We start from the raw sequence: 27575 nt of genomic DNA, 5'->3' as shown, positions 1-27575 counted from the left end.
TTATTTCTTGGAAGAGCTGGTGAGCAGACAGAGGATCTAATACTTGATACAATGATAATGTAAGAATGGAAATTGACGTGGAACCTGTAATTTAAAAGAGAAAACACTCGTAATGCTGAAGTTATCATGAGAAATTGACGGAAGACTAAAAACTAGTGACAGTGGAAAGAAATACTGTAAAGTTTTTCAGTGTAGCAGAGAGAATGCCCATGCTGCCTCACAGCTGGGAGACACCTCATCTCCCCGTACCTTTGGTGGTGAGGAGGTACGGAGAGGCGAGGCGCCCTGCTCGGACGGGTCCGCAGAGCCGCAGGGCACACCGCCTGCTGAGCTCGGGCCTGACGTGACCTTGCCTGCTCCCGTCGGGCCAAACCGGCCCGCACTGACGCCGCTCCCGCGCTGCAGTGCCTACCCTACACGGCTCCCATTGCCCCTCCTTTCACCAGGACGGTGAAAAGCCCTGCTGCCTACAAGGCAACCTGAGGTCAAAGCAAACACATTTTGTTTCCCAAGCCTCAGGGATCTAAGTCTTCTGTTACCACCTGCCTTCCTCTTGTCATTGCCCGGTGGGAGGGCTGCAGCTGAGCCCCTGCCCCTGTGAAAGCGGCTGGGAGGGGGATGCGCTTGGGGTCAGCGCCGTCGGCCCCGGCAGGCGGGAGGCGCAGTGGCTCGGCAGGTTTCGAGTCCGCTCCGTCACCACGGCCTGGCTCCGGGGGCGGCGGCAGCGTTTTCCAGCGCTGTTTTGACAGGAAAGTCAGGTTATTTTAACAGGAAAGTCGAGTTCCCACAGCGCGCACAGAGCCCTCAGCCCGCCCCAGGGCCGGCGGCCGGGCCGGGCATGCGCGGCGCCCGCTCCGCCCCCGGGAAGCGCCGCCTCCGCCGCCGCCGGGCGCGGGGGGACGAGCGGTGGTGGCCGAGCGGCCGCGCCCTCCACCATGAACCTGCACCAGGTGCTGACGGGCGCCGTGAACCCCGGGGACAGCTGCTTCTCCGTGGGCAGCCTGCATGACCAGCCTTTCACGGTGAGCGTTCCCGCCGCGGCCGCGGCGCCTCCGCAGGGCCCGGCGCCGAAAGCGGCTGCGTCAGGCGCGGCGGCCGCGGGCGGCCCCGGGCGCGGGGCTCGCCCAGGTAGCGCCGTCCGGCGGCGGCGGCACCGCCCGAGGGGCCCGCGGGTCCCCGGCCCGGCGGGGGCGGGGACGCGCACAACTTGTCCGGAGCGGCGGCGCCGCTGCCGGCAACCCGGGCGGGCGCGGAGCCGGCGGGGCGGCGGGCACGTGCGGGCAGCGGCGGTCCGGGACGCGGGGATGTGGTGGCGGTGATAAAAGATTACATAAACGGCGGCCGGGACGTGCGGCTCCCGCTGGAAGGGAGCTTCGGCGCTGCCCTGCAGTCGAGAAGGTGGCTGAAATCCTCTCCTGGGCAGGGCTGAGGAAGACCTTGGAATACCCAGCTCCAGTCTTGTTGAGGTTTGCAAAGCCAGTTTGAACTCTCTGTCGATGTTCGCTCTTAGAGTGGAGAGAAAACACTTGAGTTAGGTTGTAAAGGCCAAAGTCTTTATTGGCGTGCGCTTTCCTTCCTTTTGCTTTTATTTTGTAAACAGACTTCTGTTGTGCTCTTCTTCCCACCCTCCTTCCGCGTGGGGTTGAAGAGGAATGAAATCAGACGCAGCCAAGTTTCTCGGCACCACGCTGGAGTATTTTTAGCCTTAACTTTTATGGCTGCCCCCAGCTTCAGCCTGGTGTGCTCTCCAGTTTGATAAGGGGATGATGGAAATGCAGGAGTGAAAACTTAGTGTGTGCTGTCCCATCTGGTGTACGCAGTTAAATTCGTCTGGCTACTTGCAGCTTTGCTCTGAGGCAGTGGAGCTGAGGTGCTTCCCCAGGGTTAGACTGGCTCTGCAGAGTCTGTCTGCACCAGTGTCCGGCCATGTCCTTGCTTCTTATAAGTAAGTTCGTGTTGGAAGATATCTTAAACTACCGCGATTGCGACTTCAGATACCAAATTATGCCAAACTCTCTGATTTTACATATCCAGAAATGTCAAAGACCCACCTGTGGTGGGAAGCCTTTTAGTAAGAGACAAGGAGGTTTGCTTTGCCTAGTAATGCTAGTAAGCTTTCAAAATAGGTTGTCATAAGCTTGCCATTTTGATGACGTTCATTTTTGAAGGAAATAATTTGAGTCATTCATGTCACTAGAATCACCTGTTACAGCCGAACTTATGTAAAGTTTTGGAGGTCCCCAGTGGAAAAGAAGAGTAGGAATCTCTTCTTAAGGAGAATGGAATTATTAGGAAGTGTAATTTTTTGATATTCATTACTGAAGTCTCTCTTTTGGAGGAGCTGTTTTTATATAAGTATACTGTAACAATGTTTCCTTGACATAACTGTAATAACAGTATTTCCTATAGCTGCATTCATCTTCCTTTCATTATCCTTTTCCATGGAAAGTTATTAATGGATTTCTTTTCCTCAGATTTCAAACGGCTAGCAGAAATATCCTCGACTGCTTCAGGGCTGTTTTTGTTGTTGCTACTGATTCTGTAATGCTGCGTTAAGTTAATGAGACTGCTCAGAAGGATTAAGAAGTGAAAGGTGTTGAAAGCTAATTTCTGCTTTTTTGGGAAACGATGATGGACTCAGCCTTTAGAAAATCCAAGAAAAAAAATTGACCACAGTTTTTCCCTGTCTGAAATTATGATATAAGCATTAATAAGTAGAAATACTAGTGAATTGTGTTTTAGAAATGGGAAAAAACCCCAAACATGTCAAACTTCTGTGCTTCCAGTTTTTGTGGCTGAGAACATTGGAGCTGATATTTTAGCATTATGGAGTGTACAGGAGGGACAAATTGACCTTGTCCAACAGGAGAACTTGGTCTGTACTTTTTTTTTTTGTTTAGATACAGTATGCTTCAGGATATTTTCTCATAAACAGCAGTGAATATTTAAAGTGAAGTATTTTAAAATATTACAATTTTAAGCTAAAAATATCAAGATTCTTCTCTTAAAAGCTGAAAAATTTGAAGCAAAATTAGTGTAAAACTTCCTGTATCCATTGAATTATACACACGTTTTTGAATACGTGCAGTTGTGTTTTAAGGAGGTATTTTAGATATTTGTTCTAATGGGAGGGAGGTTTGTTGTTCTGACCTTTTTTATTTTTTGGGATGTGAAGTGTAAAGTGGAGCATAAGCTTCCTTGGAGAGAACAGTGATAATATTTTTAGCCCATCTTTTTTATATAAGGGTAGAAAAAGGCTCATAAGCATCAAGATGCATAAGAAGCATGCCTTTTGTTTCTCTGCTGAGAGCAGGTGACAGTAACATATAGCACACTAAATCAATGAGAACCTGCCCCTCAGATGATGGAATTTAGCTGTTTATGCTTTATATCCTTCTCCTGATACTGAGTTACTTTATTTTTCATGTATTTGTCCACAGTGGAATATATCTTTTCCTTTCTTTTGTTCATGTCAGTTCTGAAATATTTGAGTAAAAGTTTTAAAAGCTCATGGAGTTTATCACACAGGATTCCTCTGAACTAGTTATAACTGAAGTTGTATTTAAGTTATTAAGTTAAGCGAGTAACCACCACTGATAAATTTTTTTTGCCTATTCAGTTCTGCTTCTGTGAATATTTTAAAAATCATTATTATTTTCCCCCACCAAAGTAGCAGAAGATTGGGAAGGCGGAGTAGGGGGGAATCTCTCTGAGCAATAGCAAGTTTACAAGTGCAACTCCCAAGATAATGAAAGTCACAAAAGAGTGATTGTTTGTAGGGGTAAAAATGTATGAAAGAAAGATTAATTACATGGATTGTTTCAATGGAACCAAAAGATTTCCGTGACAGATCTCCTCTGTGTGTGTGATTACACTAATTCTGGACTTGAGACTTGCTATGTACAATTGATAGAACTGTGAACTAAATGTCTGTAGTTGAAAGGCACTTGGAAAATTGGAGATGGAGTGGGGTTTTGTAGTTTGGTCTAGACCATACTGAGTTTTCTAAAGACACTGGGTTGCAGTAGAAAAAGGCTTCCCATTCTGCAAAGTTTTTTGATAAATAAAAGTAATTTCTGTGACTTGATATTGTTACTTATCTGTCTAGAAAATACTTAATATTTGCACTTAGAACTTCCTGTAGTCCAGAAAATTAAGTGAGTTACCATAAGAGTCAGTCAAGAAATTGCACTGTTTGCTTCTCACCTGCTTCTGGGTTGGTATTTAGTAAAGGGAAGGGGCTTAGTAGGGAACCTTTTTAAGAGTTACCTTTTTTTTAAAATAATATTTCCCAAGTTAAGTAGTAGTTAAGCTGCTTGGGACTTAAGAAATTAATTGTTTCTTAACTGAATTTATCCTAAAAATTAAATTTCTTTACACATCTGTGAAATGTGCAGTTTCAGAGAAACATGAATCAAAGTATGTAGCCCATCAATTGGGTGCTTAGATATACTATAATACAGTTGTAGTATAATACTTAAATACTTTTGATAAATTAGAAAGTTGGAGTTTTTTTCCCAAACATGGTGAAATGTTAATGCTTAAAATTTAATTTAGCATTCTAATAGAATAATTTAATTATTTTAAAAATTTATTTAAGTGGAATACTTAGACTAGTGTAAGTTCTGATGCAAAAGTGGGGATGGAGAGAGACCATACTAAAATAGAATAAAATAATTCAGCAAGGTACCATGTGTTTATGGTGTCTGCTTTGATTTTGACCATTCTGTGCACAGGGCAGAAAAATATGGCAATTATTGCAGTATCATCCGCTTCATAGATTTGTCTTTAGCTTTTATCTTGACTTTTACTGAGTTCTACATTGTCTTTCTACAGTATGTTCATCCCATATGTGCTTGAATGTGTTTATATATATATGTATATTTACAAATATTTACAACACACATGTTCCACTGCATTTAGCCATGGATGATAGCTGCCCTTCATGTAAGAGATGTTGGTTAAATAAAGTTTGTACAAGTTGCCCAAGGTAAGGTGTCAGCCCTTAGGTAGCTATAACAAAAACTTTGTATGTCAGTACATAGAAGGAATATATCAAGAAGGTTGAGTGTAAGGGAAAATAATGTGTTAAAGGTGCTGTGCTGTGTGAGGGGTTGAGGCCCCCAGTTGTTTGCTTTCCTTCTGTTTGAGAGTAATTTCCAGTCTGAAAATAATAAATACAAATAATAAATAAAAATAAATTTAGAATACCAATCTCAGATTGTGACTTGTGTATGTCAGACTTTCACTTTAGAAAGAAATCAGAATAGTTCATATAATTGTCTATTTCCCATGTTCTTAAAGCACTGTTTTAGTCAAAATGTCTGTTAGTTCTAAATTAATATTTCTTTGCAGAAGACTGAGCCAACATTGGATTAAACGAATGGCAGAATTTTTGTGAAAACCCACTTCTGCAATGCAAAATCACATCTATTTTTACAGGCCTGGAACATCTTTCACTCCCTAACTTTAGGCTTGTTTGCTATGTCAGCAGCAAGTGAAATCCATGGTCCTGCAGCTTGAGCTAGTTCTATCTTGTTTATTTGTGTAACAGGAGAACAAAGCATTGTTTAATAAACATTTCTAGTACATGATAATATGACGTTATCTGTTAGCTGCTTGTCTTATTGTGCAAAGACAACTTTCTTGTAAATGTTCTAGGGCATTCTTAAGGTGAAAGGCTTTTATGGCCTGCCAACATCAGATGTAGAGGCTCTGCTTCCTCCAAAAATTTGTCTTAGGGTTGTAATATTATTATTTTTAAAAGTTAATATGTATTTAGGAATTCTTTCACTATTGAACTGTATGACAGCATGTTATGCCATGCCCCTCCCTCCCTTTCCCTGCCCTCCCCACCAAGGGCCAAGTAATATAGGTAAGCGAATATATATACACACATGTATATGAAAATACATATATGTGTGTATATATATATATACACACATTCAAGAGATTCTTAGAATGGAATTGCTTGCACTTTGCTTAAGAGAAAACTGAAATTACCTTTTTTCTTAGTTACCATTATTTACAAAAATGCACTCTTATTAGCTCCTGTTAAAGTGAAGATGAGTGGCATATGAACTATAATGGACAGGTATCACAATAAAAGTTAAATAAAGTGACTGGTAGGCAGAATTCAATCTTGTTTTATCTGGGACACTTCTAGGGTATGGAAGATACTTCTTACTCCTGGGTACAGTCTTCTGTTATATTACACTAAAATACCTCCGCAGTGAATAAAAAAATTTGTGTGTAAAGTTAGTTCAGCGGTTAGTTTTATGCACTTTGTATAGAGAAGCATCTTGGTAAGATACTGCTGCTTAGGAACTTCATTTTCAGCTGGATTCTGGACTCCAGTGAGTATGTGAGAGGATCTGACATCTCTGCACAGATACAGTCTAATGGATGAATTGCAGTGGGGACAAGAAAGAACCAAAGGAAGGACATCTTAGGAGGACAGGAGTACCCAAAATTCCCTCTGGAGGTGTCTGATCAGTGTGAGGAATAATGAGAAGAGTAGGCAACAGTAGAAAAGGGAGCCAGTTGCAGTTTTGTTTGCCAGAAAACTTAGTCACCTTCTTCTTCAGACACTTTCCATTCAAATATAAAACTTCCATACCCTCTCTGCATCCCTTGCCTTTTGTCTTTGAAATTGTGATTCTCCTGCAGGCGAACATTAACTAAACATCAAAAATAACCTCTAAGTCATCATCCTTCTTCTTGGCTGTATTTATATTTGGAAGCTCTTTGAAATGGCCTTTTTTCCCCTTTCTCTCTTTTTGGGAACAGATCAGCTCTACAGGCTTAGGAACTAGCCAGTGGTTCTGCATCATATTGGGCATTGGGAAGCCAGCATGAGCAAGTGTGATCTAATCTGTCTCAACAGACTGTCTGATTTCTTTTTTCCCCCCAAATGTCATTCTTTTCAGGTAATGTGGAAAATACCACAACATAAGGGTGGAATGATTTTATTTTTCTTCTAAAAACAAGATTTTGAAAGGTCACTCATCTTACCTGCACCTTCTAACTTAAAGTTGTTAGAACTTAGAACTGCTAGTATGAGAAAATACTACCCACGTTTTTATCAGAAGGTTCATCCCCAGTTTGACAAACTTTTATTTTAAACACATGGCATATTAAGTTATTATTATTAAACATAAAATAATAACCATGTTTAAATATAGCAGAAGATAGGAGGAGGTAAAGTCTTTGGTTCATATTTGTAAAGGGGACACATTCAGGAAACAGCAAGTCTAGGATTTTTAATACTTCTTTAAGCTACTCTTGTGCATTATAGCCCAGGTTAGCAGGAACTAGCCTGGGCTTTTGAGTTTTGAGAAGCACAATAAAAGGATATAAAGCTGTGAGAGAGCATCCAGGGGAGACAGTGCAGAGTCTGGAAGGAAAGCCATATTAGCAGTGACCCCCTGGCTAAGAGGAGAGTTATAACAATCCACAGCTTCCTCTTGAGGGAAAATGAAAGGGCAGGACTGATCCCTTCTCTCTGGTGATCAGTGACAGGACTCTAGAGAGTGGCCTAAAGTTGTGTCAGGGTAAGTATAAGCTGGATATTATGAAAAGGTTGCCCTCTCAGAGGGTGGCTGGGCACTGGAACAGGCTCCCCAAGGAAGTGGTCGCAGTGCCATCCTAAGAGAGTTCAAGAAATATTTTGACACTGCTTGGGCATGTGGTTTGATTCTTGGAGCTTTCTGTGTAGGGCTAGGAGCTGGACTCCAATGGTCTTTGTAGGTCACTTTCAGCTCAGGATATTCTACAGTAACTGTTTTAAGTCTTTTTTCCTGATGCATTGATGAATATGCTGATTCCTCAATTCAGGCTGGAAATGAAGGCATTGAGAGTAGCCCTGTGAGAAGGACTTGGGGCTCTGGTGGATGAGAGGCTGGATATGACCCAGCCATGAGCACTCACAGCCCAGAAAGCCAACGTGTCCTGGGCTGCACCCAAAGCAGCGTGAGCAGCAGGGCAGGGAGGGGATTCTGCCCCTCTGCTCTGCTCTGCTGAGACCCCACCTGGAACACTGCATCCAGCTCTGGGGTCCCCAGCACGGGAAAGGCATGGAGTAAATCCAGAGGAGGGCCATGAGTATAATTAGCAGGATGGAGCACTTTTCCATGAGGGAGGGCTGAGAGAAGTTCAGTCTGGGAAAGACAGGGCTTAAGGATTACCTTATTATCATGGTCTTCCTGTTCCTGAAGGGAGCCTAAAAGAAAAATTGAGAGAGAACACATGGCAAGGACAAGGGGAAATGGCTTCAGATTGAGAGTAGGTTTAGATTAGATGTTGGAAAGAAATTCTTTATTGATATGGCACTGGAATAGTAGACCAGAGAAGCTGTGGGTGCCTTCTCCCTGGAAGTGTTCAAGGCCAGGTTGGATGGGGTGCTAAGCAGCCTGGTCTAGTGAAAGATATGCCTGCCCATTACAAAGGATTTAGAGCCAGATGATCTTTAAGGTCCCTTCCAATCCAAGCCATTCTTTATGCTCCATCCTATGATTGTGGTGGTGGCATGAGGTGATTTCAGGGTTGTCTGTGAAGCTAGAAATAGAGAGAACGAGATGGGAAAAGTATAGTAAGTCTTCATGGTGCTGTTGAGGCCTAGGGGGGCATGCACACACAGCAGGTGGGCTTCATACAGCTTTTGGCACTCCATATTAAAAACTTTTTTTAAAAAGCTGTGTCTTAGGTTTCTATGATATGTCTTTACATGGAAACACTTCTTTTTGTTTGTTTTTGTTTTCCTTAAAACCGGCTCTATTCAGAACTCTAAATTCTAAAAAAATGGCTTTGGGAAAAATTGTAAATTTCTGAATAAGCTTTTTCTGGTGAACTGTGGGCTTAACCAGTGAGTCACCAGGTGAGATAGTTTTTAACTGAAGAAAAAACATTTTACGGTGAACAGGTCTGAAGTTCATGCCATCACAACATCAAAATAATTACTTTAACATTTAAGCAAAAAACTACTACTCAATCTCCTCTTTTAGAATGAGTTTTCACTTCGATTGCTTTGGAACCTGTAGTTCAGTATGCCAATTAGTAATAAATGCTGCTCTTTTGACAGGATTACACTGCTTGAATGTCTTGAAGTTGAAGGGGGAACTGGACAGGAAGGGGCTCAAAAACCTACCAGTAATGAGTGATCATAAATAAATATATGGTTATATTTAGTCTTCAGAATTATAAACAGCATTTTCAATTATGATGTGGTGCCTGGTGTTCTGCTGGTTGCAGTATGATAACTCAATATTGACTGAGAGTGGTGAACACAGTCTTTTGGTGGAGACTCTTTTATGAAGCATCACTTAGTCCATTGTGGGGAAAAATGTCTTTGGACTGAAATCTCAGTATTTTTCATTTTATTTATTTGTTTTAAGGTGGGTAGTGGTATGATAGTCCAGGCCAGTCTTGGTAAAAGTACTCTTTCATGTAAATCACGTGAAAACATGATCATCAGATTTCAAATTTATATATCTAGCCTTCAGTTATTCTGCTTTTGTTTCCAAGTCCACCGTTTTTATTTAATATATTAGAAAACAGTAGAGGAGTTGGTTGTAAGACATGATCATTTCTGTCATTGTATGGAAATCTCCCATCTTCAGTTTCTGTGACACTATTCTGCTCTTGAAACTTTCAGTCAATTAAAATAGTGTGTTTTTGATCCTTTTATCAGTCTCCTGCTAGCAGAACACTTGTTTGTGCGCTTAATTTTGTTATCTAACTAACTTTTTAATGACAGTGCATTCCTTATTCTGAGACTTCCATCCTTGAATGCCGCTTTCTTATGGTAATTTGATGATTCTCCTCACTATTGTTTCCACAAGTTTCTCCAGTGTTTAATCTTTTCCTCTATTTTTATCTGTACTCAGTATCTAATAAAACTTCCAAGAAGATAGGAAGAAGTTTTAATTTGGGTATTGCAGGACTCCATGAACTGGCTTGGTGAATGTGTTCGATATATCAGCATACTCAGTGACAATATAAACTTGAGAGACTAGAATTAATGCAAATAACAGGACACTCAACAAGTCTGAGAGGACAGTTTTGCTTCTGTAAAACTAAGCTTCATGTTGCTACCTTTTTGATTTTTGCCTGTACAGAGTCCTTACTAAATGTTTTAGTAAAGTTTTATCTTCACAATTCTATTCCTCCTTTTCAGAAATTTCAAAAATTAAAAAATAAAACTTCCAAACTCTGTCTCCAGTCTAAGAAATATATTACTTTTTCCCACTTGGCAAGAACTTTGGTTTTTATACTTTTAGATATTTTTGCATCTCCATTTTTTTTTGTTTTTTTCTATCACAAACCACTGTTTGCTTGTTATGCAAGTCTCATGATGCACTTGTAAGCATGGAGAAAGAGCAGTTTGCCTCTTCTGTTGCTCAGTTTTAAATTGCTTACATCTGTATGTTCTCTGCAAATACCTCTTCTGACTATATAGTGTTTTACATGGATGGGATGCATGGACTATACTGTTGCATACTTCACTGAGACACTGCAAGTAGATAAAGTTTTACATTGTTTTGGAGTGATTTTTTGTTTTCTTTGGGGTGTTCTTAATTCTTTTTTTTTACACACTTTAGGCATACGCATCAGGATGTGATATTGTGGTACTGGGAACTGACTTTGAAAGATTACAGATAATTCCTGGAGCAAAACATGGAAACATTCAAGTGGGATGTGTGGACTGTTCAATGCAACAGGGGAAGGTATGTAGAGCAGTGTTTTTAATAATGTTCCAGCAATGTCATGTTAAGCACCCTCTTAGGAATGTGAATGCTTGCAAGTTAGAGCAAGTGTACTACAATGAACAATAAAAGCAAAGACAAATGACTTTGCTTTTGTCTTTGCTTGTAAGCAGCACAGTAAATGTGAAATAGTAGCCATAGATATGATAGGTAGTTGTAGAAGATAGGTAGGACTGCACAGAAGGCTGTGGATTCAGGACTACATTCGGGCAAGAATTTCACTAAAAGATGACTAAGTTGAAGCAAAAGTAATTTTTTCACTATGGCTTTGCACTACTGGGCATGTCACTGACATGCTTTGACACATTAGTGGCTGGCAGGAGATAAGTGCTTCCACAAAAATCACTTTCAGATTATCCAGAAGAATGACATCTGTTTCAAGCAGTTCATAAAACCTGGTGGGGTTTGCTTTCTTGAATTCTTAGGTTTTGTTTTTTGGGTCTGCATCAGAAATGTTGTATTGTAGGTAACATTGGGGTTTAAGTCATTTTAACAGACTTTTTAAAAATTTTCCTGTCAGAGTGAAAAAGAAATAACCAGGTAAGTGTTCACTGGGATGTCACAGTTACGTAACACTCCATTGGGATGTCACAGGGATTAAATTGTTGACCAATTCAGTGGGAGCTCTGGATAAGTATTTGCTCATGTAAGAGGGGTTTGTCATCTTTCTGCTCATTACTACCAGCATGATGAGCTGATGAGAGCTTTGGTTATGTTCTGGTGTCCATTTTGGGACAAGACCCCTGATGGAAATTGGTTTGTTTTGACATGTGAACATGATGAAATCCCAGCCACACTCTGTTCCTGCTTTTTAGCATTGAAATGATAAACTCTTACAGTGGTAGTAAAGGAAAACAAATGAAAATGAGAAAATATTCTCTGTGTCTCTGGAACCTCATAGCCATAGTCTACCTGGGTTTCTCCAGTGGCTGCTGTTAGCTAGAATTATTTTTTTTAGTTCACTGAGCATTTTTTTTCTAAATTTACAAGGTCATCTGGATTGCACGATACCAGTTCTGTATGCATTTAAATGACAAATTGTTCTTGAACTGTAGATGAACACACATGAACGTATCATACTGTAATGTTTAGTAAGCTTCAGAATTTTTTAATTTCTTAACTAGACCGGTGAGGTCAGTTAGAGTCTGCATGTTGGTATTGTTTGCTATAAGGAAACTGAATGTGTTTCTAAAGTGCTTAAGTACTGAACAGTGGATGAGTAGGAATTTGCTTATTGAACAGACTGATCAATGCAATTTCAGGTCCTTCTTAAAAAGATGGTATTTCTTCTTAGACATTCTTCATCAGTACTGACACACAGATTCCACTTTGGTTTGTGAAAATGTACAGTTCTAACACTCTCAGTGTGCCTTCATAGGAGAAGTACTCCAGCTCTCTGACCATTTTTGTGTCCCTTCTTTGGACCCAACATGTCCATGTCTGCCTGGTGCTGGGGACACTGGGTGTGGTCCTCCAGGTGGTGTCTCACTAGAGTAGGGAAATCACAGTCCGCACCCTTCTGGTCACCCTTCTTTTGAAACAGTCCAGGACATGGTTGGCTTTCTGAGCTAGATGTTGACACATGCTGCCAGCTCGCGTACAGTTGTTTTGTCCATCAATACCTCCAAATCCATGTCCACAGGGTTGCTCTCAATCTGTTAATTTCCCTGATCTATATTGATAAGACTGATTCTGACTGACCCAGGTGCAGAACCTTGCCCTTGGACTTACTGAAGTAGATGATGTTGACATGGTCACACCTGCCAGGGTCCCTCTGGATGGCATGCCTTCCCTCCAGGCTGTTGCCTGCCCCGCACAGCCTGGTGTTGTCAGGGAAGTTGCTGAAGGTACTCTTGATCCCACCATTGTTCTTTTTGATGGAGTGAAGCTCAGTGAAGATGCGGGCTGAGTGTAGCAGTTGTTCTGGACACCACAAGTTGAGCATTTCGGAATGCTAATATTAGTTGATGTTTAAAACACACTAGACAATAAAATAGGGAAAAAATGTCCACATTTGGAAAAAAGGAAAGAAATCCAATCAATACGAGTTTATATGAATTTTTTGTTGTTAGGTATGGAATGGAATTATTAAAGAATGCAACAGTAAGTGAGGTAGTTAAAGAGAATTAGAGAGGGCAGATACTAGTCTGAGAAGCAAAATGCCTGAAGAAACTTTTTCCTTGCAAATGTGACAAAATTATTCGTGGCATTTTTGGGTCAGGCTGATGTTAGTAGGATAGAAATTTATTTAACTATCTGTTCTTCTAAGTAGAGGGTTTCTCTTAAAGATATGGATCTGTGGATTTTAGGATCTCTATGAATCTCTGTGCTTGTATATATCTTAGGTATGACGGTTTAGTTTGGTTTCCTTTCAAGCTTTTGTGGTCGATACTGGAATTAAAATATATTTTGTAAAGTGAATCTAACATTCTTTATTATTGTTAAAGGAAAACTGTGAATACTTTCTAAGTCAGAACTTTACAGAAATAGAAAATTGATTATCACAGCGTATCATATCTGTAGATGTTCTCCTTCTAACAACTATCACTTCAGAATGCAGGATGTCCATTGTTCATGACCTATGCAGACTCCTTAATTTTTGTAAATCTGTAATTCAGAATACTTTTTGGCGACACTGTCATATGGCAGTTCTCTCAGGCTCTCTGCCGAATGTCTTTAGTATACATTTGGCTTGTTCTGGCTCTTCCCAGCAAGTCTTCTGGGCTTGCTTTCATATTGATACCTTGAGATCAAATGCTGTTTTGTCTTAATGCAAGTTTGAGGTGGGTGATACTCTCTGATGAAATAAGACTTTAAACACTGACTTGAAACTGACCATATTGCAATTCTTTTTCAATTGTTCTATGTTCATCTTTAGTAGTAGTTTTATTTGCAGTTTTCTGCATTGGATGTTTTCCTTGCATAGTTTCAATCTTTTGAAATAACTTCTTAAAACATAGCCTGTTCTAATGCTAGGGAAGTGCACATAACCACTGTTGATTGTGTACTGGTTCTGTGACGGAGAATGTGAATTCTGCAGACTGTTTTGATTGTTTACATAATTTAATATGGAAAGAATATTGCTGATAATCTGATTTCAAAAAGAAATTACTTGTCCAGGTATACTCTCAGTAGTTCTTTGTGGTTAATGAGTAAATGGAGATTTGTATTTTTATTACTGACAACACTGGGTTAGTGATTTTTGGTAAATGTAATTTTCTGTTTTCAAAAGAAAATATGGATGTGAGTTTCAAATTTATCTATGAGCAGGGTTAAAAGTAAAATTAATCATTTGCATCTTTTTTTTTGTTCAGCTTGTTCCTTTTATGTGTGTTTATATACATATAAATATATATTACTTTAGATTGCAGCTTCTTACGGAAAGGTGATTTGTATCTTTGAGCCAGTTAGTGTCTTGAAGCAGAACAGCAGTCATCATAATGTAAGTATTTCATCAGTCCTTAATTTATTTGAGCAGTTACAAAGCCTGACTGATTTTACTGGTTTGCTTTAAAGCTAAAGATTTTTTGATGTCTTCTTTTAATGCTAAAATAAAGTTGAGACATAAAGGTGGTCCTTGGGAACTGAAGATGGTGGGATAAGGACAGAGGCCTGTAATTTGAAACAGTTTTAAGAAAGAGAGGCTTTACTATAGTACTTCATATTACTTGCTTATGTAACCCTGCAGTTCATAATCAAAACATTCCAGAACTCAAAAAGATGTACACAGTGCCATTCTGCCATGAGTGTAGCTGTTAAAATAGGAATTTCTTTTTGAAACATCCTGTGTAGTCTTTATGTGTTGAGGTGTTTTACAGTTCTTACTTTAACTTTTCTTTATGAAATTACATGCCCTAGGCCAAATTGTAATAGTTTCAGAAATGTGTGACTTTTTTAGAATATCTGACTGAATGATTATATTAAGTGTTACAATGGTGAACAAGAATGATATTTATTCTCTTGGGGCTTACTTCTGGTGACAATGGTTTAGTGATTAACATCCAGAATCTTAATTTCTGAATAATAATATGATTTAGGGCAAGTTACTTAACCATGCTTCTTACATGAAGAGGCATATGGCTATAATTAGAAACATTAGATTGTAATTAAAGTCAGTTTGTTGATACAAGAACTTTGACAGCGATTGCTCAAGGAGCTTCTGTCTCCCTCTTCAGGGATTTGGTCTCCATTTGTATTAACAAATTGTTTATATGACCATCTAGTGGATTCTCCATTTTGTACTAACCAACCCAGTCATAAGATTCTTGATGTACACTTGTGGTATATTACACAATATGTTATGTAAACTTGTGGTATATTACATATTAATTAAATAGCTGGAAATTAACACCTATGTAATAACTTACATCACTGGAATAAATTTACAGTAAATTTACTGGAATAAAATTACAGTAAGATGTGAGTTCTCACACTCTTATGAACACTTTGGATATACTACCCTTGTTTTTGGTCCATCCACCTCATTTTTCAATCCATCCTCAATGTTTTTATATACTAGTAAACAGTACACTTATTTTAAAACTTCAGAATTGGAGTAGTAATGATAAGCAGTAGGGGAAGCACTCACCACCCACAATTTACTTTCAAATGTTTATAGTTGATGAAATATTCTGTTACTTCATTCAGTTGACTTTTATGCAATAGTTTCCAGCATATTGTTCAAAGTTATTGTAAGATTGTCTCTGTCTTCCATTTACTGGAATGTTCAGGGTCTAAAAAAAAAAAAAAACCAAAAAAACAGCTTTGCAAATATTCTGTTTAGGTCCTTATCTGCAGCTGCTTCTTACTGTCTTTTGCCAAACTTCTGAAAGATTGAGTTGCCATATTCTAATTTCACATCTATTTTGTGTGATGTTTTTGGAGTGAGAGATGACTACTTTTAAAAAAGTCTGTGAATTAAGAAAGAAACCTGTTGGCTCCTAATATTATTTCCAGAAATGTTTTCAGTTTCTTCTGTAAATCAAAATATCAAGCCTTTGTAGTCTATTGCAGAAACAGACAACATAAATACTTTGTGAACTTCATCCTCAGCTTGTTCTAGAGCGTGAAGTAGTGATGCAAAAGCTAAAGATATTTGTCTGTCCTGTTGTATATTAAAGAAGAGTGGAGGAGAAGTATCATGTGTTATTTTGACCTTTCTGAACTCCTAATTCAGCAATGGTGCAGATATCTAACACCAGGTGCATTTAACTGGTGTCATTTTTGATATCTTTTCTTTGTTCCAAAACTGAAACCTTACTTCCTCCTAAAAAATTCTCAAATTCCGGTAGAGGTTTTATGTACTACTTTTTATTTCAGTCCTTTAAAATAAGAAGTCCTCTCTAAGTACGGCCATATTAGTGAAAAGCTATTTTGTTTTAATATTGTTTTAACATTTTAACAGAATTAATCAATTTTTATTAGACAAGCAGTAACTTATGTTAAACATCTTCATAACATTTGGAGAATAAAGATGTACTATTTATATTATTAAAAGACGATGCAGGAGAATGAAGTGTTTTCATGCTAATATTTGTGAACACTTAAAATTTCAGGTGTTACATTACCAGTGGCAGAAGAATGCTCAAATCTCACTGGAAGCCATAGCACATAATCTAACATGGGATCCCACAGGTATGAACAGATTAAAAGAAACACTTTTCTACTTGATGCTGCAGCTAATTTTGTAATTTAAGTTTTGTCATTCCTTGTGGACAAGGAAAAGGTTTTTTCTGTCCTAGCATGACAGAGAACACTGAAGTGGAGAGAAATACACCTTTTGTCACTTACTACAGGAGAACTAACAAACTAAGTGCATCTGTATGGTTTGACTTGATTATTCTTATCTGAGCAGATAAGAAAGCATGGCTTAAAAAGTAGATATTTGTTGAGAAAGAGGAATGTCTGCAGTAGACCTAAGCATTTCTTTCAGAGAATAACTAAAACCTGATTAATTTTCATAGTTTGAACTGTAGATGCTCAAATCTACCAAAAAAATCTAGTAAAGGTGTATCTGTCAGATTTTCTTCTGCAGTTTCAGCTTTGCAGAACTTTTTTTTCCTCTCTCTTCACAAAAGTCTATACTTTGCTACTTGCTTGTAGTTAGATTTTCATAAGTATTTGTTCCAGGTACTCGCCTTCTGACTGGTTCCAATTGTCTTCAACTTTGGTCCAATGTTTCTTTGGAAAATACTGCTGACAGTGACAGTAGTGAAAGAACAGGTGTTGAACTTGGAGAGTGGAGATGTATCTGGCAATGCAAGTAAGAAACCCATTTAAAGACAAGTAATTCCCTTTGCTGATTTGCACATTGAGATTAAATACTTAATGTAGTTGAGTGAAATGCTATTGCATACTGTTACTTGACAAATGTTATTGATGTGAGATAAACTTTAATCATATCTCCCTTGACTGTGTGACACTGTCCTCTTACAAGATCAGTTGCAGTTGGTTTTGGGGCAGTTCTTCAGTTACAGAGAATGTTAGTAAAGTACTGAGGGAAGGCTAATATTGAAGCTCTCTAATAGGCACTCTTCCTTGTAGAAGAAATGAGGTGAAAGCTGTGTAATTGAAAACTATTGTTCTGGCAGGACTGATTATAATAAGCTTCCTTCTGTGTTCAGTGTACTCCATTGTTGTTTCCTTCTCACACATCCCTTCCCCCTGGCTTTTCATTTTCTGGTATTTGGAACAGTCAAGATTGATACATTCTCTTTTCCATGTCTCTGAATTCTCTTTTAGTATTCATGTTGATTTTGATACCTGCATTTGTATATTGGACATTCAGAAGAGTTTTAGTTTAGTACTTCAGTTTATAAGACAGTTTGAATCCTTCTGCCGTAGGCAGACTTGTAGTACAGTGGGGTGCATTGTTCATGTGGGAGCAGTGTATTATATGGCCATCTCCTGAAGAAGTTTACTGAAGTGGCTGACTGGGCAGACCAACCTGAAGTTACTCTTTGTGAAGTGTTTAGAGTTCTAGTAGATAGTTCTATAGGTAGTTTTGTGGATGTACCAGAAAAACATCACAGTTTTCTGATCCTTCAGTTGTTCCTTTTTCTCTGTACTTGAACTTTTATCAATGATGTGTTTAAAAACCCAAGATCATCCAAATGACAAGGGAAAAACTTCTTTGTGTGTGATAAACTTTCTAAAGACAAGAAGTTGAAGACTTACTCTAATTTTTAAAACATCTTTGGGTGCTCATCTCTAAGCCTAATAACTAATTTGAGTATGTTAATTTGGGTGCTCATCTCTAAGCCTAATAATGCCATTGAGTATAGCTCTAGAATCTAGAATTCTGGTAACAGTAGTCAAGATCATACAGAGAGTGCTTTTCCTCTGTCTCTTCTATAACAGGTTTTGCATGTGTATCACGTATAAAGACTTACCAAAGTCTTCTCAGCCCTGTTTTCCTCTTTTAAACTCTTTGTCAGAGATAGAGCTGAGTGTTGCCTTCTTTGAATGAGTAGGTCCTGGGAAAGGGTCAACAGAACCCTTTTGCTTTTTTTGTATACCTTTTATGCCTGTATGTCTTCTGGCATTTATACTGCTATTTAGAATAGGCTTTTCATGTGGAGAAGTCTGCAAGAAAGTTATTTTGCCCCGTCAATGCCCTTTTTTAATGCCTGAAGGAAATATTCCCAAATGTTTTCATATTTGCCCCAGCAGGAGAATTTTGCTTAAACCTGAGTGGACTGCTTTGATACAGGGCTCTTGTAATTGCCTTGCTCTTGTAACTGCACATAATAGATGCATCCTGCTTTTGTTGACCCTAACTTAATCCCTTTTGAAAGTTAGGCCTCAACAACTTGTTACAGGTTTATTAAATTCAAGGTGAACATGTATACTCTATCTGTGCGGTGCAATTAAATTTTTGTATGTTCTTGTTGCTATAAATAAGCTTTGTTACTTAGTCAATAATTGAGTGCTTCAAACCCTGTAAAAGAAGTTTATTTAGTAGTACATCCAAATAAAGTAAAATGCTCCAAATGTTAACCACATAATTGGGTTTAGAATATTCTGGTGTAGCATCTTATAGGAGTGTGACCATTCATGTAAGAGCTACTTTCAGATACTTGTTAACTACGTGATTCCTTTGACACTGTTTTGTTTTCTTGAGTTGTAATTGTAATCGTAGGAAGTGTGGGAAGTGGAGCTGTCTTTCAGAGAAATTGGAAGGTAATATGGTACAGCAGACACCAGTTTGAGATCCATATAATCATGAAATGGAAGTAGGGCAGTTGAATCTGTCAGCAGCTGCTTTTCTGCTGGGATATTTTTGAATATTTGGATATTCAGCTACCAGATTTTGGTTTTCTGGATTACTATAGCCATGTGTTGTGCATGAGTTTACATCTTAATCTTTTGGACTTTCTTAAAACTTAGCTGTTTCACACAACACAATACATGCTTGTATTTAAGAATTGAAAAACTTTTTTGCATTCAAGGAAAAAAATGTTTAGAATTGTATAAAAGTTGTTAAAATTTGCCTTCTCTTTTTAATTGTCTTTATTCCATAGAACTGCTTCTCAAGTTTGTTTAATGAAATTCTCACCAGACGGAGAGTTTTTTGCTACGGCTGGAAAGGTAAGCATTTTTTTTTCCTTATAGCTTTGTACTAATTCAGATAAGATATTAAAGCAAACCAACAAAACCACATTTTTAAAAAAAGAGATTACTTTATGAAAAAAAAATTCATAATTTTTTCATAGTTTTTTCATAATTTTGTGTAGTCTATGTGTCTTTACATTTTGGTAAATATGAATTTGGTAGAAAGGTAGTTTGAGGCAGGGAGCTAACACACCAAATATTTACTGCTTACTATTCTAAAATAATAATTTTTAATTTGTACCAAATTATGACACATCAGAAAAAGAAGAGTTTTGGGGAATGGGGAGATCTGTGGATGAGATTACTGGTAGATACCTATTAGTGAGGAAGTATAATTCAAATACCAGAAAATATTTTAAAAAAAATAGCTCTTTCATATGTTTTTATATAAACATATCTGTGTGCCTTTTTGTGTCCGTAGAAGAGAATTCACATTCCCCTCCACAGATGTGGTGGCACATGGATCATGACAGTTTGTGGTCAGTCTCACTAATTGGTTCCGTCTGCTCAGCGTTGGGTTTATCAGAGCAGAGTTTATCAGCAAAAGCAGAACCCCTTGGCAAAATGAGCAAAAAAATTAAAGCAAAATGTCAGTCTTGTTTTCCTGAAACAAAGTAATCTTTTATTTATACTCTAAAACTTGTTGTTCAGGTTTTGTAAGAGAATAATGTCCTTACAAGTCAAAGCAGGAAAAAAAAATCAAGATCATGTATAGGATTCATGAAAAAATGTGACAAACTCATACAAGAATTTCTATTACTTGTTAAGGAATATGAGTGAGAGAAGCAGTTGTTTCCCACATCAAGTTTCTGCTACCAGCTAAAGAACCTATGAGAGGCTGCAGAGATACAAAACAATATGCTAGTATGTAAGGTTAATACCAGTTGCTGATATTAGTGAAAACCTGGTTTAAGTGTCACAGAATCTTGAGCAGTATTAACCAGACAGATTGTGTTTCAGACTGAAGAATAAAAGACAGTTTTGCAATTTTCTCTAGTCTGTCTTGGAAGCATGAGTGAAAAATTAGTGTATACGCATAAAAAGTAGTTAGAACAGTGTTTGATTTAGTAATAACGTGGAACTTAGCTGTTTTAGTCTTAATATCCCTTAATTCACGATTGAAAAACAAAGAGTTGAAGGTGATTCAGTCTGTAAATAAATCTTGCTTTTGAAAGGTGGTTATGCATATTTTTGCGACTCAGTTATGTGCATCAGGAACACATCTGATGAGTAATGCACATCTTTATTAGTTGTATGTGCTTGTTTTTTCCTTTAAAGCTTGCCATTTCAGGTCATTGTGCTTGATTGGAAGACTAACTTTTAAGACGTTTGCTGTCTTTAAAGAAGAGATAAAATGTAAAATTGCCTACATTTCCTTTTCTAGGGAAACTACTCCAATTAATGGGCTTCCAACATATAAAGTAAAATGCTAAGCTTTTTTCATGATAGATTATTACCTGTATAAAACCAAAGCAATAAGTTCTCATGCTCGATTCTTTTTGTGCTTGTTTGAATGTTGCATTACTTGCTATATGTTCTGTGATGCCTTTAACCATCACAGCAAGGAGAGCCATTCCAGCTGTGTATCAGATAAATAAAATTCTTTGAATATATGTTTTATGTGAAAGCAGGTGTTTTGTTATTGTCTGCAATATATATATGTATTCCACCTTTTTTGATGGGTAATAGTTAATGTTTATTTTATAAGTCAAATGTAAATGGATTAATGTTTTCTATGTTACAAGTGTTACAATTTGATGAAATGGTAGAAAAATTAATTAATCTGCAAATAGGTTATATAAGGTTAATATTATTGCAGAGCTTTTAACTCTAACATCTTATGTCCTGTTATCTTACATTATAAATTCCTTCAAAGCAAATTACAGAATAAGTAAGAAAATTTGTAAGTAGGAAAATGAATAATGTATTTTTTACCATAAATGCCTAAGTTTTTTATCATGCCTGGAGAACCTTTAAATCTTTGTGTCTATGTCTTACTCCTTTACTTAACTTTTTGTGAAGGACAGTGCTGGTCAGCAAAACCAACCTGTCCTTGGCCCAATAGGGTCATGTTATGCATACCTAAGTTATTTCAATATTTTAGTGCCATTCCCATTTAATAGTTGATCAACAACTTGTAAATCTAGGTCCAGATTAATTTATCTAGTCCTTGAAGGCATAATCAATTTATGTGTCTATCTGAAAAAAGCAGGCTGAACAGTACTGAGCTTGGTTTTTGAGATGTCATCTATGACCTTTGTTTTCCTACAGTTAAATTTGTGCAGGGAGTTTGGGTGGTTTTCTGACAAGGTAGAATTAGTTGCATTAACATTTGAATACCATCTCAGGCTAGTGCAAGTTGTGTTTTTGCAATTAGAAATTGGCAACATGAAATCCAAGTTAGTAATAATGGCAAAAGTTAAATGGAAGCTCTGCTATTGTGTTTTCTTTAAGATCAGGTTTTGAGGTTGTATTTAAGGAGCTGTTCCTTTCTGATCAGAAAAGCATTTTACTTTAAAGACAAATGAAACCTCAATAGATGTACCCGAAAGTACTCGAAGTGCATCAAATTCTTATGCAAGGTAGTCTTATTTACTGTCCTTTTTTTGTCTTTCCACAGGATGACTGTCTTGTGAAAGTATGGTACAATACAGAGGGCTGGCGGTCAGCCATAACACCACCTGCCAGTGCAGAAAGCCAAGCAAAAGAACTTGATTTTTCATTTGTTTATTTGGCTCATCCTCGATCAGTAAATGCATTTTCGTGGAGAAAGACCAGTAAATTCATGCCACGGTCAGTAGTTCTAATAACTAGTTCATAAATTGCCAAAAAACCCCACAAACTGTACACTCTGCCTCTCTCTACAATCAAGAGTCACACAATTGTATGGTTTGCTTCAGTTATTGAGTGTGCACACCTTTTATATGTTCCTGCTCTTGAGAGGATTGTGTGTGTCCTCTTACCTGGGAAAGAACTGAGAAGGTAGATGTTTCACAGACTGTCCAAGGCAAAAGCAAAATCAGCTCTTGAAAAGACATGTCTCTTTGCATTTTTTTTTGATTGCACCAAATGACCATTCATGCATATAATCCCAACTTGTCCTATCCTGATGGAACCACAGCAACAGTCCTGTGACTTAAGTCCTCTTTCACATACGTTCAAATATTTTCATGTCTTTTTATTTGTGTATCTTATCTAGTACAAAGCTAGACCTCTATCAAAAATAGTATCTGGATATTGAATTCAACTAATCATTTGGAACTGATATCTTGAGTTTAAGGTGTAAGGGTTTTGTTCAGATGATTCCAAAATGACCTGTCCCTGGTTTTCAGCAGTACTTTCAATCTTAAACTGAAGAAGCATTAGCAGTTTTGTAGCCTGCAACCATCTTTTTGCCATGGTATTCCAAATAATGAACAAATTTGCATACCTTTGTATTGAGCAAGTTTATGTTGTTCTTTATACCAGTCTCTAAGAACTCCATAAATCCATTGCTATAATTCTTACTGTGTAGGTCACTTTTGAAAGTCTGCCTGTTCTGTGATTCCGAAGGGTGTTTGCTGCTGGACAGTCTGATGGCAACTTTCAAGCTTTACTTAGAGCTAAATTGTGAACATATATGACCTGGAACCCTGATGATCTCTGTAGTTTTTTCTAGTGTCTAGTTTAGGGTAGTTGGATTTTTTGGCTATATATTTAATAATAATTAATTTTAATAACAATAGTTAATTTAATAATGAATTAATTTACACTTGGAAAATAGTAATTAAGAAAAACCCATAGATTTAAATTGTCTATTTTATTCCTGGTATTACTTGAGTTTCTTTCCTTTAGATATATGATTGTGTAAGTGGTAGATACCAGTAAGATCTGGAATTAAGATCAGGTATCCAGAACATTATTAGTTTTTTATGTGAATGACTTTAAAAGATAAAAAAATACATTTTAGTCTTCTAAGTATGAATTTTAAATTTAAATTGAAATCCACAATTTGCTGTTGCACTATTGTGTGATGACACTTGAGGTAATTTAAAGTCAGATATTTGAACAGAGGGGAAGGCCGTTCCTACATAATTTATTTTTTAACAGTGCATTGATGAGTTTTTCTTGCGCTGGTATCTGTAAGTTGGTGCAGTTCCAAAAACTGGTAAGGGAAAACTGTTTGGAAATGTTTGTTTATTTTGATGCTGTGTAATAGTTAGCAGCTTCTTCACTCCTTAAATTTTCTTTCATTAGTGGTGCTGTCTGCAATGTACTCCTGACTTGCTGTAAGGATAATGTTTGTCGTCTCTGGGTAGAGACTGTGTTACCCAATGATAGTCTGTTGTACGGGGGAGGATACAGCAACTGGAGTGAAGCAGCCAACTTCACAAATAACTTCAAGAGAAATACTTCAAGTAAAGAAAAAGTTCAGAGTGCATTAGAGGTAAGAATTGAAATTGAACAGGGAGAACAAACACATGTACAAATTCATGATTTTAGACACGTTTGTAATTTGTAACTCAGACAAGTATCACAAGCTGAAATCCTTTATACCAGAGATGTACATAAAATGTTATGAAAGGGAAAATTTCCTTGAAATATTCCTTGGGCAGATTAAGCTGACAGCTCTTCTGCGGAGCTTCTCGCATTGAAGACACACTGTTCTCAAGTCAGAACTGCCTTTTTTTATCTGGTGACTGAAGAAGAATGCTTTGCAGTATTCAGTTCAAAGGGCTGGGAATAGTATGGAGCACACATTATATATAGGTTATGTGAAACCCAGGGGTGATGCTGCTTTAAAACATATGGTAGGGGCTCACTTGGGAATTCTTTTAAGGGCACAAGGAACTCCACAACTTGTTACCTTTGAAGTTGTAGGATGTTCTCTCTCACTTCTGCAACTGGAAAAACAGTAACGTGGAAGGAAGAAAGATAGCTTTTCTGCTGTTGTCCTCAGAGCAGACTGGTCATAAGCATTAAGGCAAGTGATTCTTACCAGGTGATGTTTTTTAACCAGTGGGAATCAGGAAGAAGGTGTAGCATTAGTGGTCCGCGTCAAAGGTATGTGGCATTGTGCTTTTATCGTAATGGAGTGATGTATTTAGCATTCTCACAGTGCATGCTATACCTGAAAAATAGTGCAGGATACCTGAAGAATATGACAGGCTATAAGTCACAACAGAGCCAAGAAAATAGTCAAAGAGAGGAGAAAAAAGGAAGCTGGAGAAATTTCTGTGTTCCTTTGGGAAATAAGAGGCAACATTAGAAATCAGAAACAGCAATTATGTGAGAATTGAGAGAAGACTATTTGACATGAGCATGCTGTGTAAAGATGAAAAGCACAACAAGTGAAAAGGAATGCCAAGAGTGTAACACCATCCTTAATACAAATTGTGTACCCCCGTGTACCTTTGGGTGCTTACATAGATGTCTACAGCACAAAAAGACTTGAACTGTGTAAGTCAGTCTTAAAAACTGAATATTATTGTTTCCCAAAACAAGTGTTTGTGTAAGGAGGAAGACTGTAAAATTCACTAGGGCCTTTTGAGGAGCTTTTAAGTGCTGATCTAATAAGATCCAAAGTAGGGATCCGGTTTTTCAGTCTGAAACAAGATTACTCAGTATTGCTGCTTTGTTTAGAATCTTGAATAAGCATAGTGTGTGTTTATGAAACATGAGAGTGTTTTCTGTGTGAGTATAAAAACTGTATGAACATTGTCTGTTCACTGAAGTATGAAGTACTACATGAAGGTATTTTATGGGCCTTCATAAATAAACCCAAAGGCACTGGTTTCTCTCTGCTGCAGACTCAGCACAAACAATTTTGCAAGAAACTACACTGATTCTTTAAATTAACTTTTAAGTTGAAAAATATCATTAATTAGATAACTAGAAAAACACCTACAGGTTAAATCTGCTTTTTCTTTTTGAAAGGATTTAAAATTATACCTTATTCTTCATGCAGTTAAACCTGAGGCACTTCCGACAAGGAAGGAGGAGGTCTGCTGCTGTTGTAGCACATACTGGATATGCTCTGCATCAGCAAGATCCTCATGAAGCTCACAGGAACAATCCTCCTCATGCAAATGCACTTTGCCACTTCCATATTGCTGCCAGTATCAATCCAGCCACAGGTAAGAAGTGTAATCCGTGCTATGACGTGAACTCCAGTTGCCGTTAGGTGTGTTCTTTCTGGAAATTTAGCAGATGTATTTGCACAGTATTTATATGATCATGCAAAATTGCTAGTGGGTTGGTTTCATTTTTGCATGAAAATTATGAAATTATTTGAATACATTTCTATTGCAGTATTCCTTTTGTTCATCTTTAAGGGAGATTGATAGTGTGTAAAATGGAGAAAGCTGAAATATTTAGGCATTAAGCATATAACTGGAGTTAAAATTTACTGTGAATTGTGTATGATACTGGAAACAAACTGATAAAGTAAAAAACATCTAAACTTCTTAAAGTGAGCACCTGGAACTTCAGTGTTGAAATAGCCACACATTCCTGTATTTCTTCCTCTGAACCAAACAAAACATGACTTCACCCTGCATTCCATAAACTTTGATTGCCTTGCACTGGAACGACATGTTGATAGGGTTGAGGAAACTCCCCTGTAGCTGCTGATACATCTGTCTTTATTATGTTTGTATGCTGAAAATGAAGCATGTGTCTGCTCACTAAAGACTGAATAGAATTGCAGTATGGATGACCTTTCATGAAGGTTCTGATGTAGTTTTCTGTGTCTAGATTTAAAGAACAAACATAATGTGGAATTCTTTTCTTTAACTAGATATAATAATGTTTTTCTGTTCCTGCTGATTCTTGTTTGAAAGGCCGATTTTCAGCTAAGGGCATTTATGATTAGTTCATGTTTCTAGCTATACAATCTGGTATGATTGCAAAGAACAAGTGGTTTCCATTAACACTGCTGTGCTAAGCAAAGCTCTAAACACTTTCTCCATGATCATTCTTCAGCATTTTCAGTAGTGGTTCGTTGATTCATATTTTAACAGACAGGACTAGAATCACATCCAGCCTACCAGAGGGAAACTTCTTGCAGTTTTGTGCTGTATCGTCAGTGCTATCATATTTCTGTAGAAAAAGTCTCCAGTCATTGCTTGTTACTACCCAGTGTCACACAGGAGAGTTTCTTGAAAGTTTCTTGGATATTTGTATACCCCTTCTGTATTTTTTCCTCTTTGTATTGCACAGTGAGCTAGCTAATCTTTTCATGGAGATAGCACATAATCTTTGACTGTGGGAAATGGATTTGTAGAGAATTCTCAAAGCCTGACAGAAGACTCACATAGTATGCATCTGTATACAAACTCTGAGATGAGAAATGCTGATTTAGAAATGCCATGGAATAGGACAGACATTGTTGAGAGAGAAATGGAACTAGAAACAAGTTTCAAATGATGGCCTTGGCAATAGACTAGATACTTTGGAGAAATAGAACTATGAAAAGTGCATTGTAGTAAGACCCACGAGGGGTGATTTTAGATGATTAGCTTTAAGGCATCAACAGCATTGTGTGGCAAAAGCTGCTAGGCCAAGAAATGCTTTTAATGTATTGTAATTAGGAAATAGTTAGCTTCTGGTCATGGTGGTCTTTATTGTCTCACCTTTCACGTGATATTTAAAATAGTATAGAAGTTTTTAAAATGCCTCTCAGGAGCCCCGTCTCTGGGTCAGAAAAAGGAATAATCTGACATTTGACCTTTTTTTTTTTTAATCTATTTTTAAAACATTTATTATTTTTTATACATAATAGCTAACATCATGGTTTCACCTAGCCATCATTCAAGCTCCAGGCAGTTGCTTGCTCACTCCCTTTAGGACCGGGGAGAGAGTCAGAAGGGTAAAAGCTAGAAAACTCCTGGGTTAAGATAAAACCAAATTAATAGGGAGAAAACAAGCTGTGCATACAACCAAAGAGACACGAGGAATGACTTCAGTGCCTCCTATGGGCAGGGGAGATCTTCAGCCATCTCCAGGAAAGCAGGGCCCCATCATACCTAATGGTCACTTGGGATAGCAAACACCATAATTTCAAACTTTCCTCCATCTTCCTTCCTCCTCCCACTTCAAGCACTGACTACGAAATTGTATGGTCTGGAGCATCTCTTTGGTCAGTTTCAGTCACCTATCCTGGCTGTGTCTTCTCCCAGTGTCCAGTGCAGCCCCAAGTTCCTCACCAGTGCAGCAGTA

General features: G+C 37.9%; 1 protein-coding gene across 3 annotated transcripts in view; it reads left to right on the top strand.

Moving 5' to 3' along the window:
* Positions 1-867: 867 nt before the first annotated feature.
* DMXL1 (Dmx like 1) overlaps positions 868-27575 on the top strand; it is a 78251-nt gene continuing 51543 nt past the window's right edge. For all 3 annotated transcript variants that reach the window (XM_063423608.1, XM_063423607.1, XM_063423609.1), the window contains exons 1-9: positions 868-1022; positions 10599-10724; positions 14128-14205; positions 16319-16397; positions 16893-17025; positions 19286-19352; positions 21997-22169; positions 23613-23802; positions 25324-25492. In XM_063423608.1, the coding sequence (XP_063279678.1) occupies positions 936-1022; positions 10599-10724; positions 14128-14205; positions 16319-16397; positions 16893-17025; positions 19286-19352; positions 21997-22169; positions 23613-23802; positions 25324-25492 (1102 nt within the window). In that variant the 5' untranslated portion in view covers positions 868-935. The remainder of the gene's footprint in view (positions 1023-10598; positions 10725-14127; positions 14206-16318; positions 16398-16892; positions 17026-19285; positions 19353-21996; positions 22170-23612; positions 23803-25323; positions 25493-27575) is intronic.

The sequence above is a fragment of the Prinia subflava genome, chromosome Z (genome assembly GCF_021018805.1).
Source record: "Prinia subflava isolate CZ2003 ecotype Zambia chromosome Z, Cam_Psub_1.2, whole genome shotgun sequence".
Lineage (NCBI taxonomy): Eukaryota > Metazoa > Chordata > Aves > Passeriformes > Cisticolidae > Prinia > Prinia subflava.
This window is presented reverse-complemented; position numbering and strand designations above follow the sequence as displayed.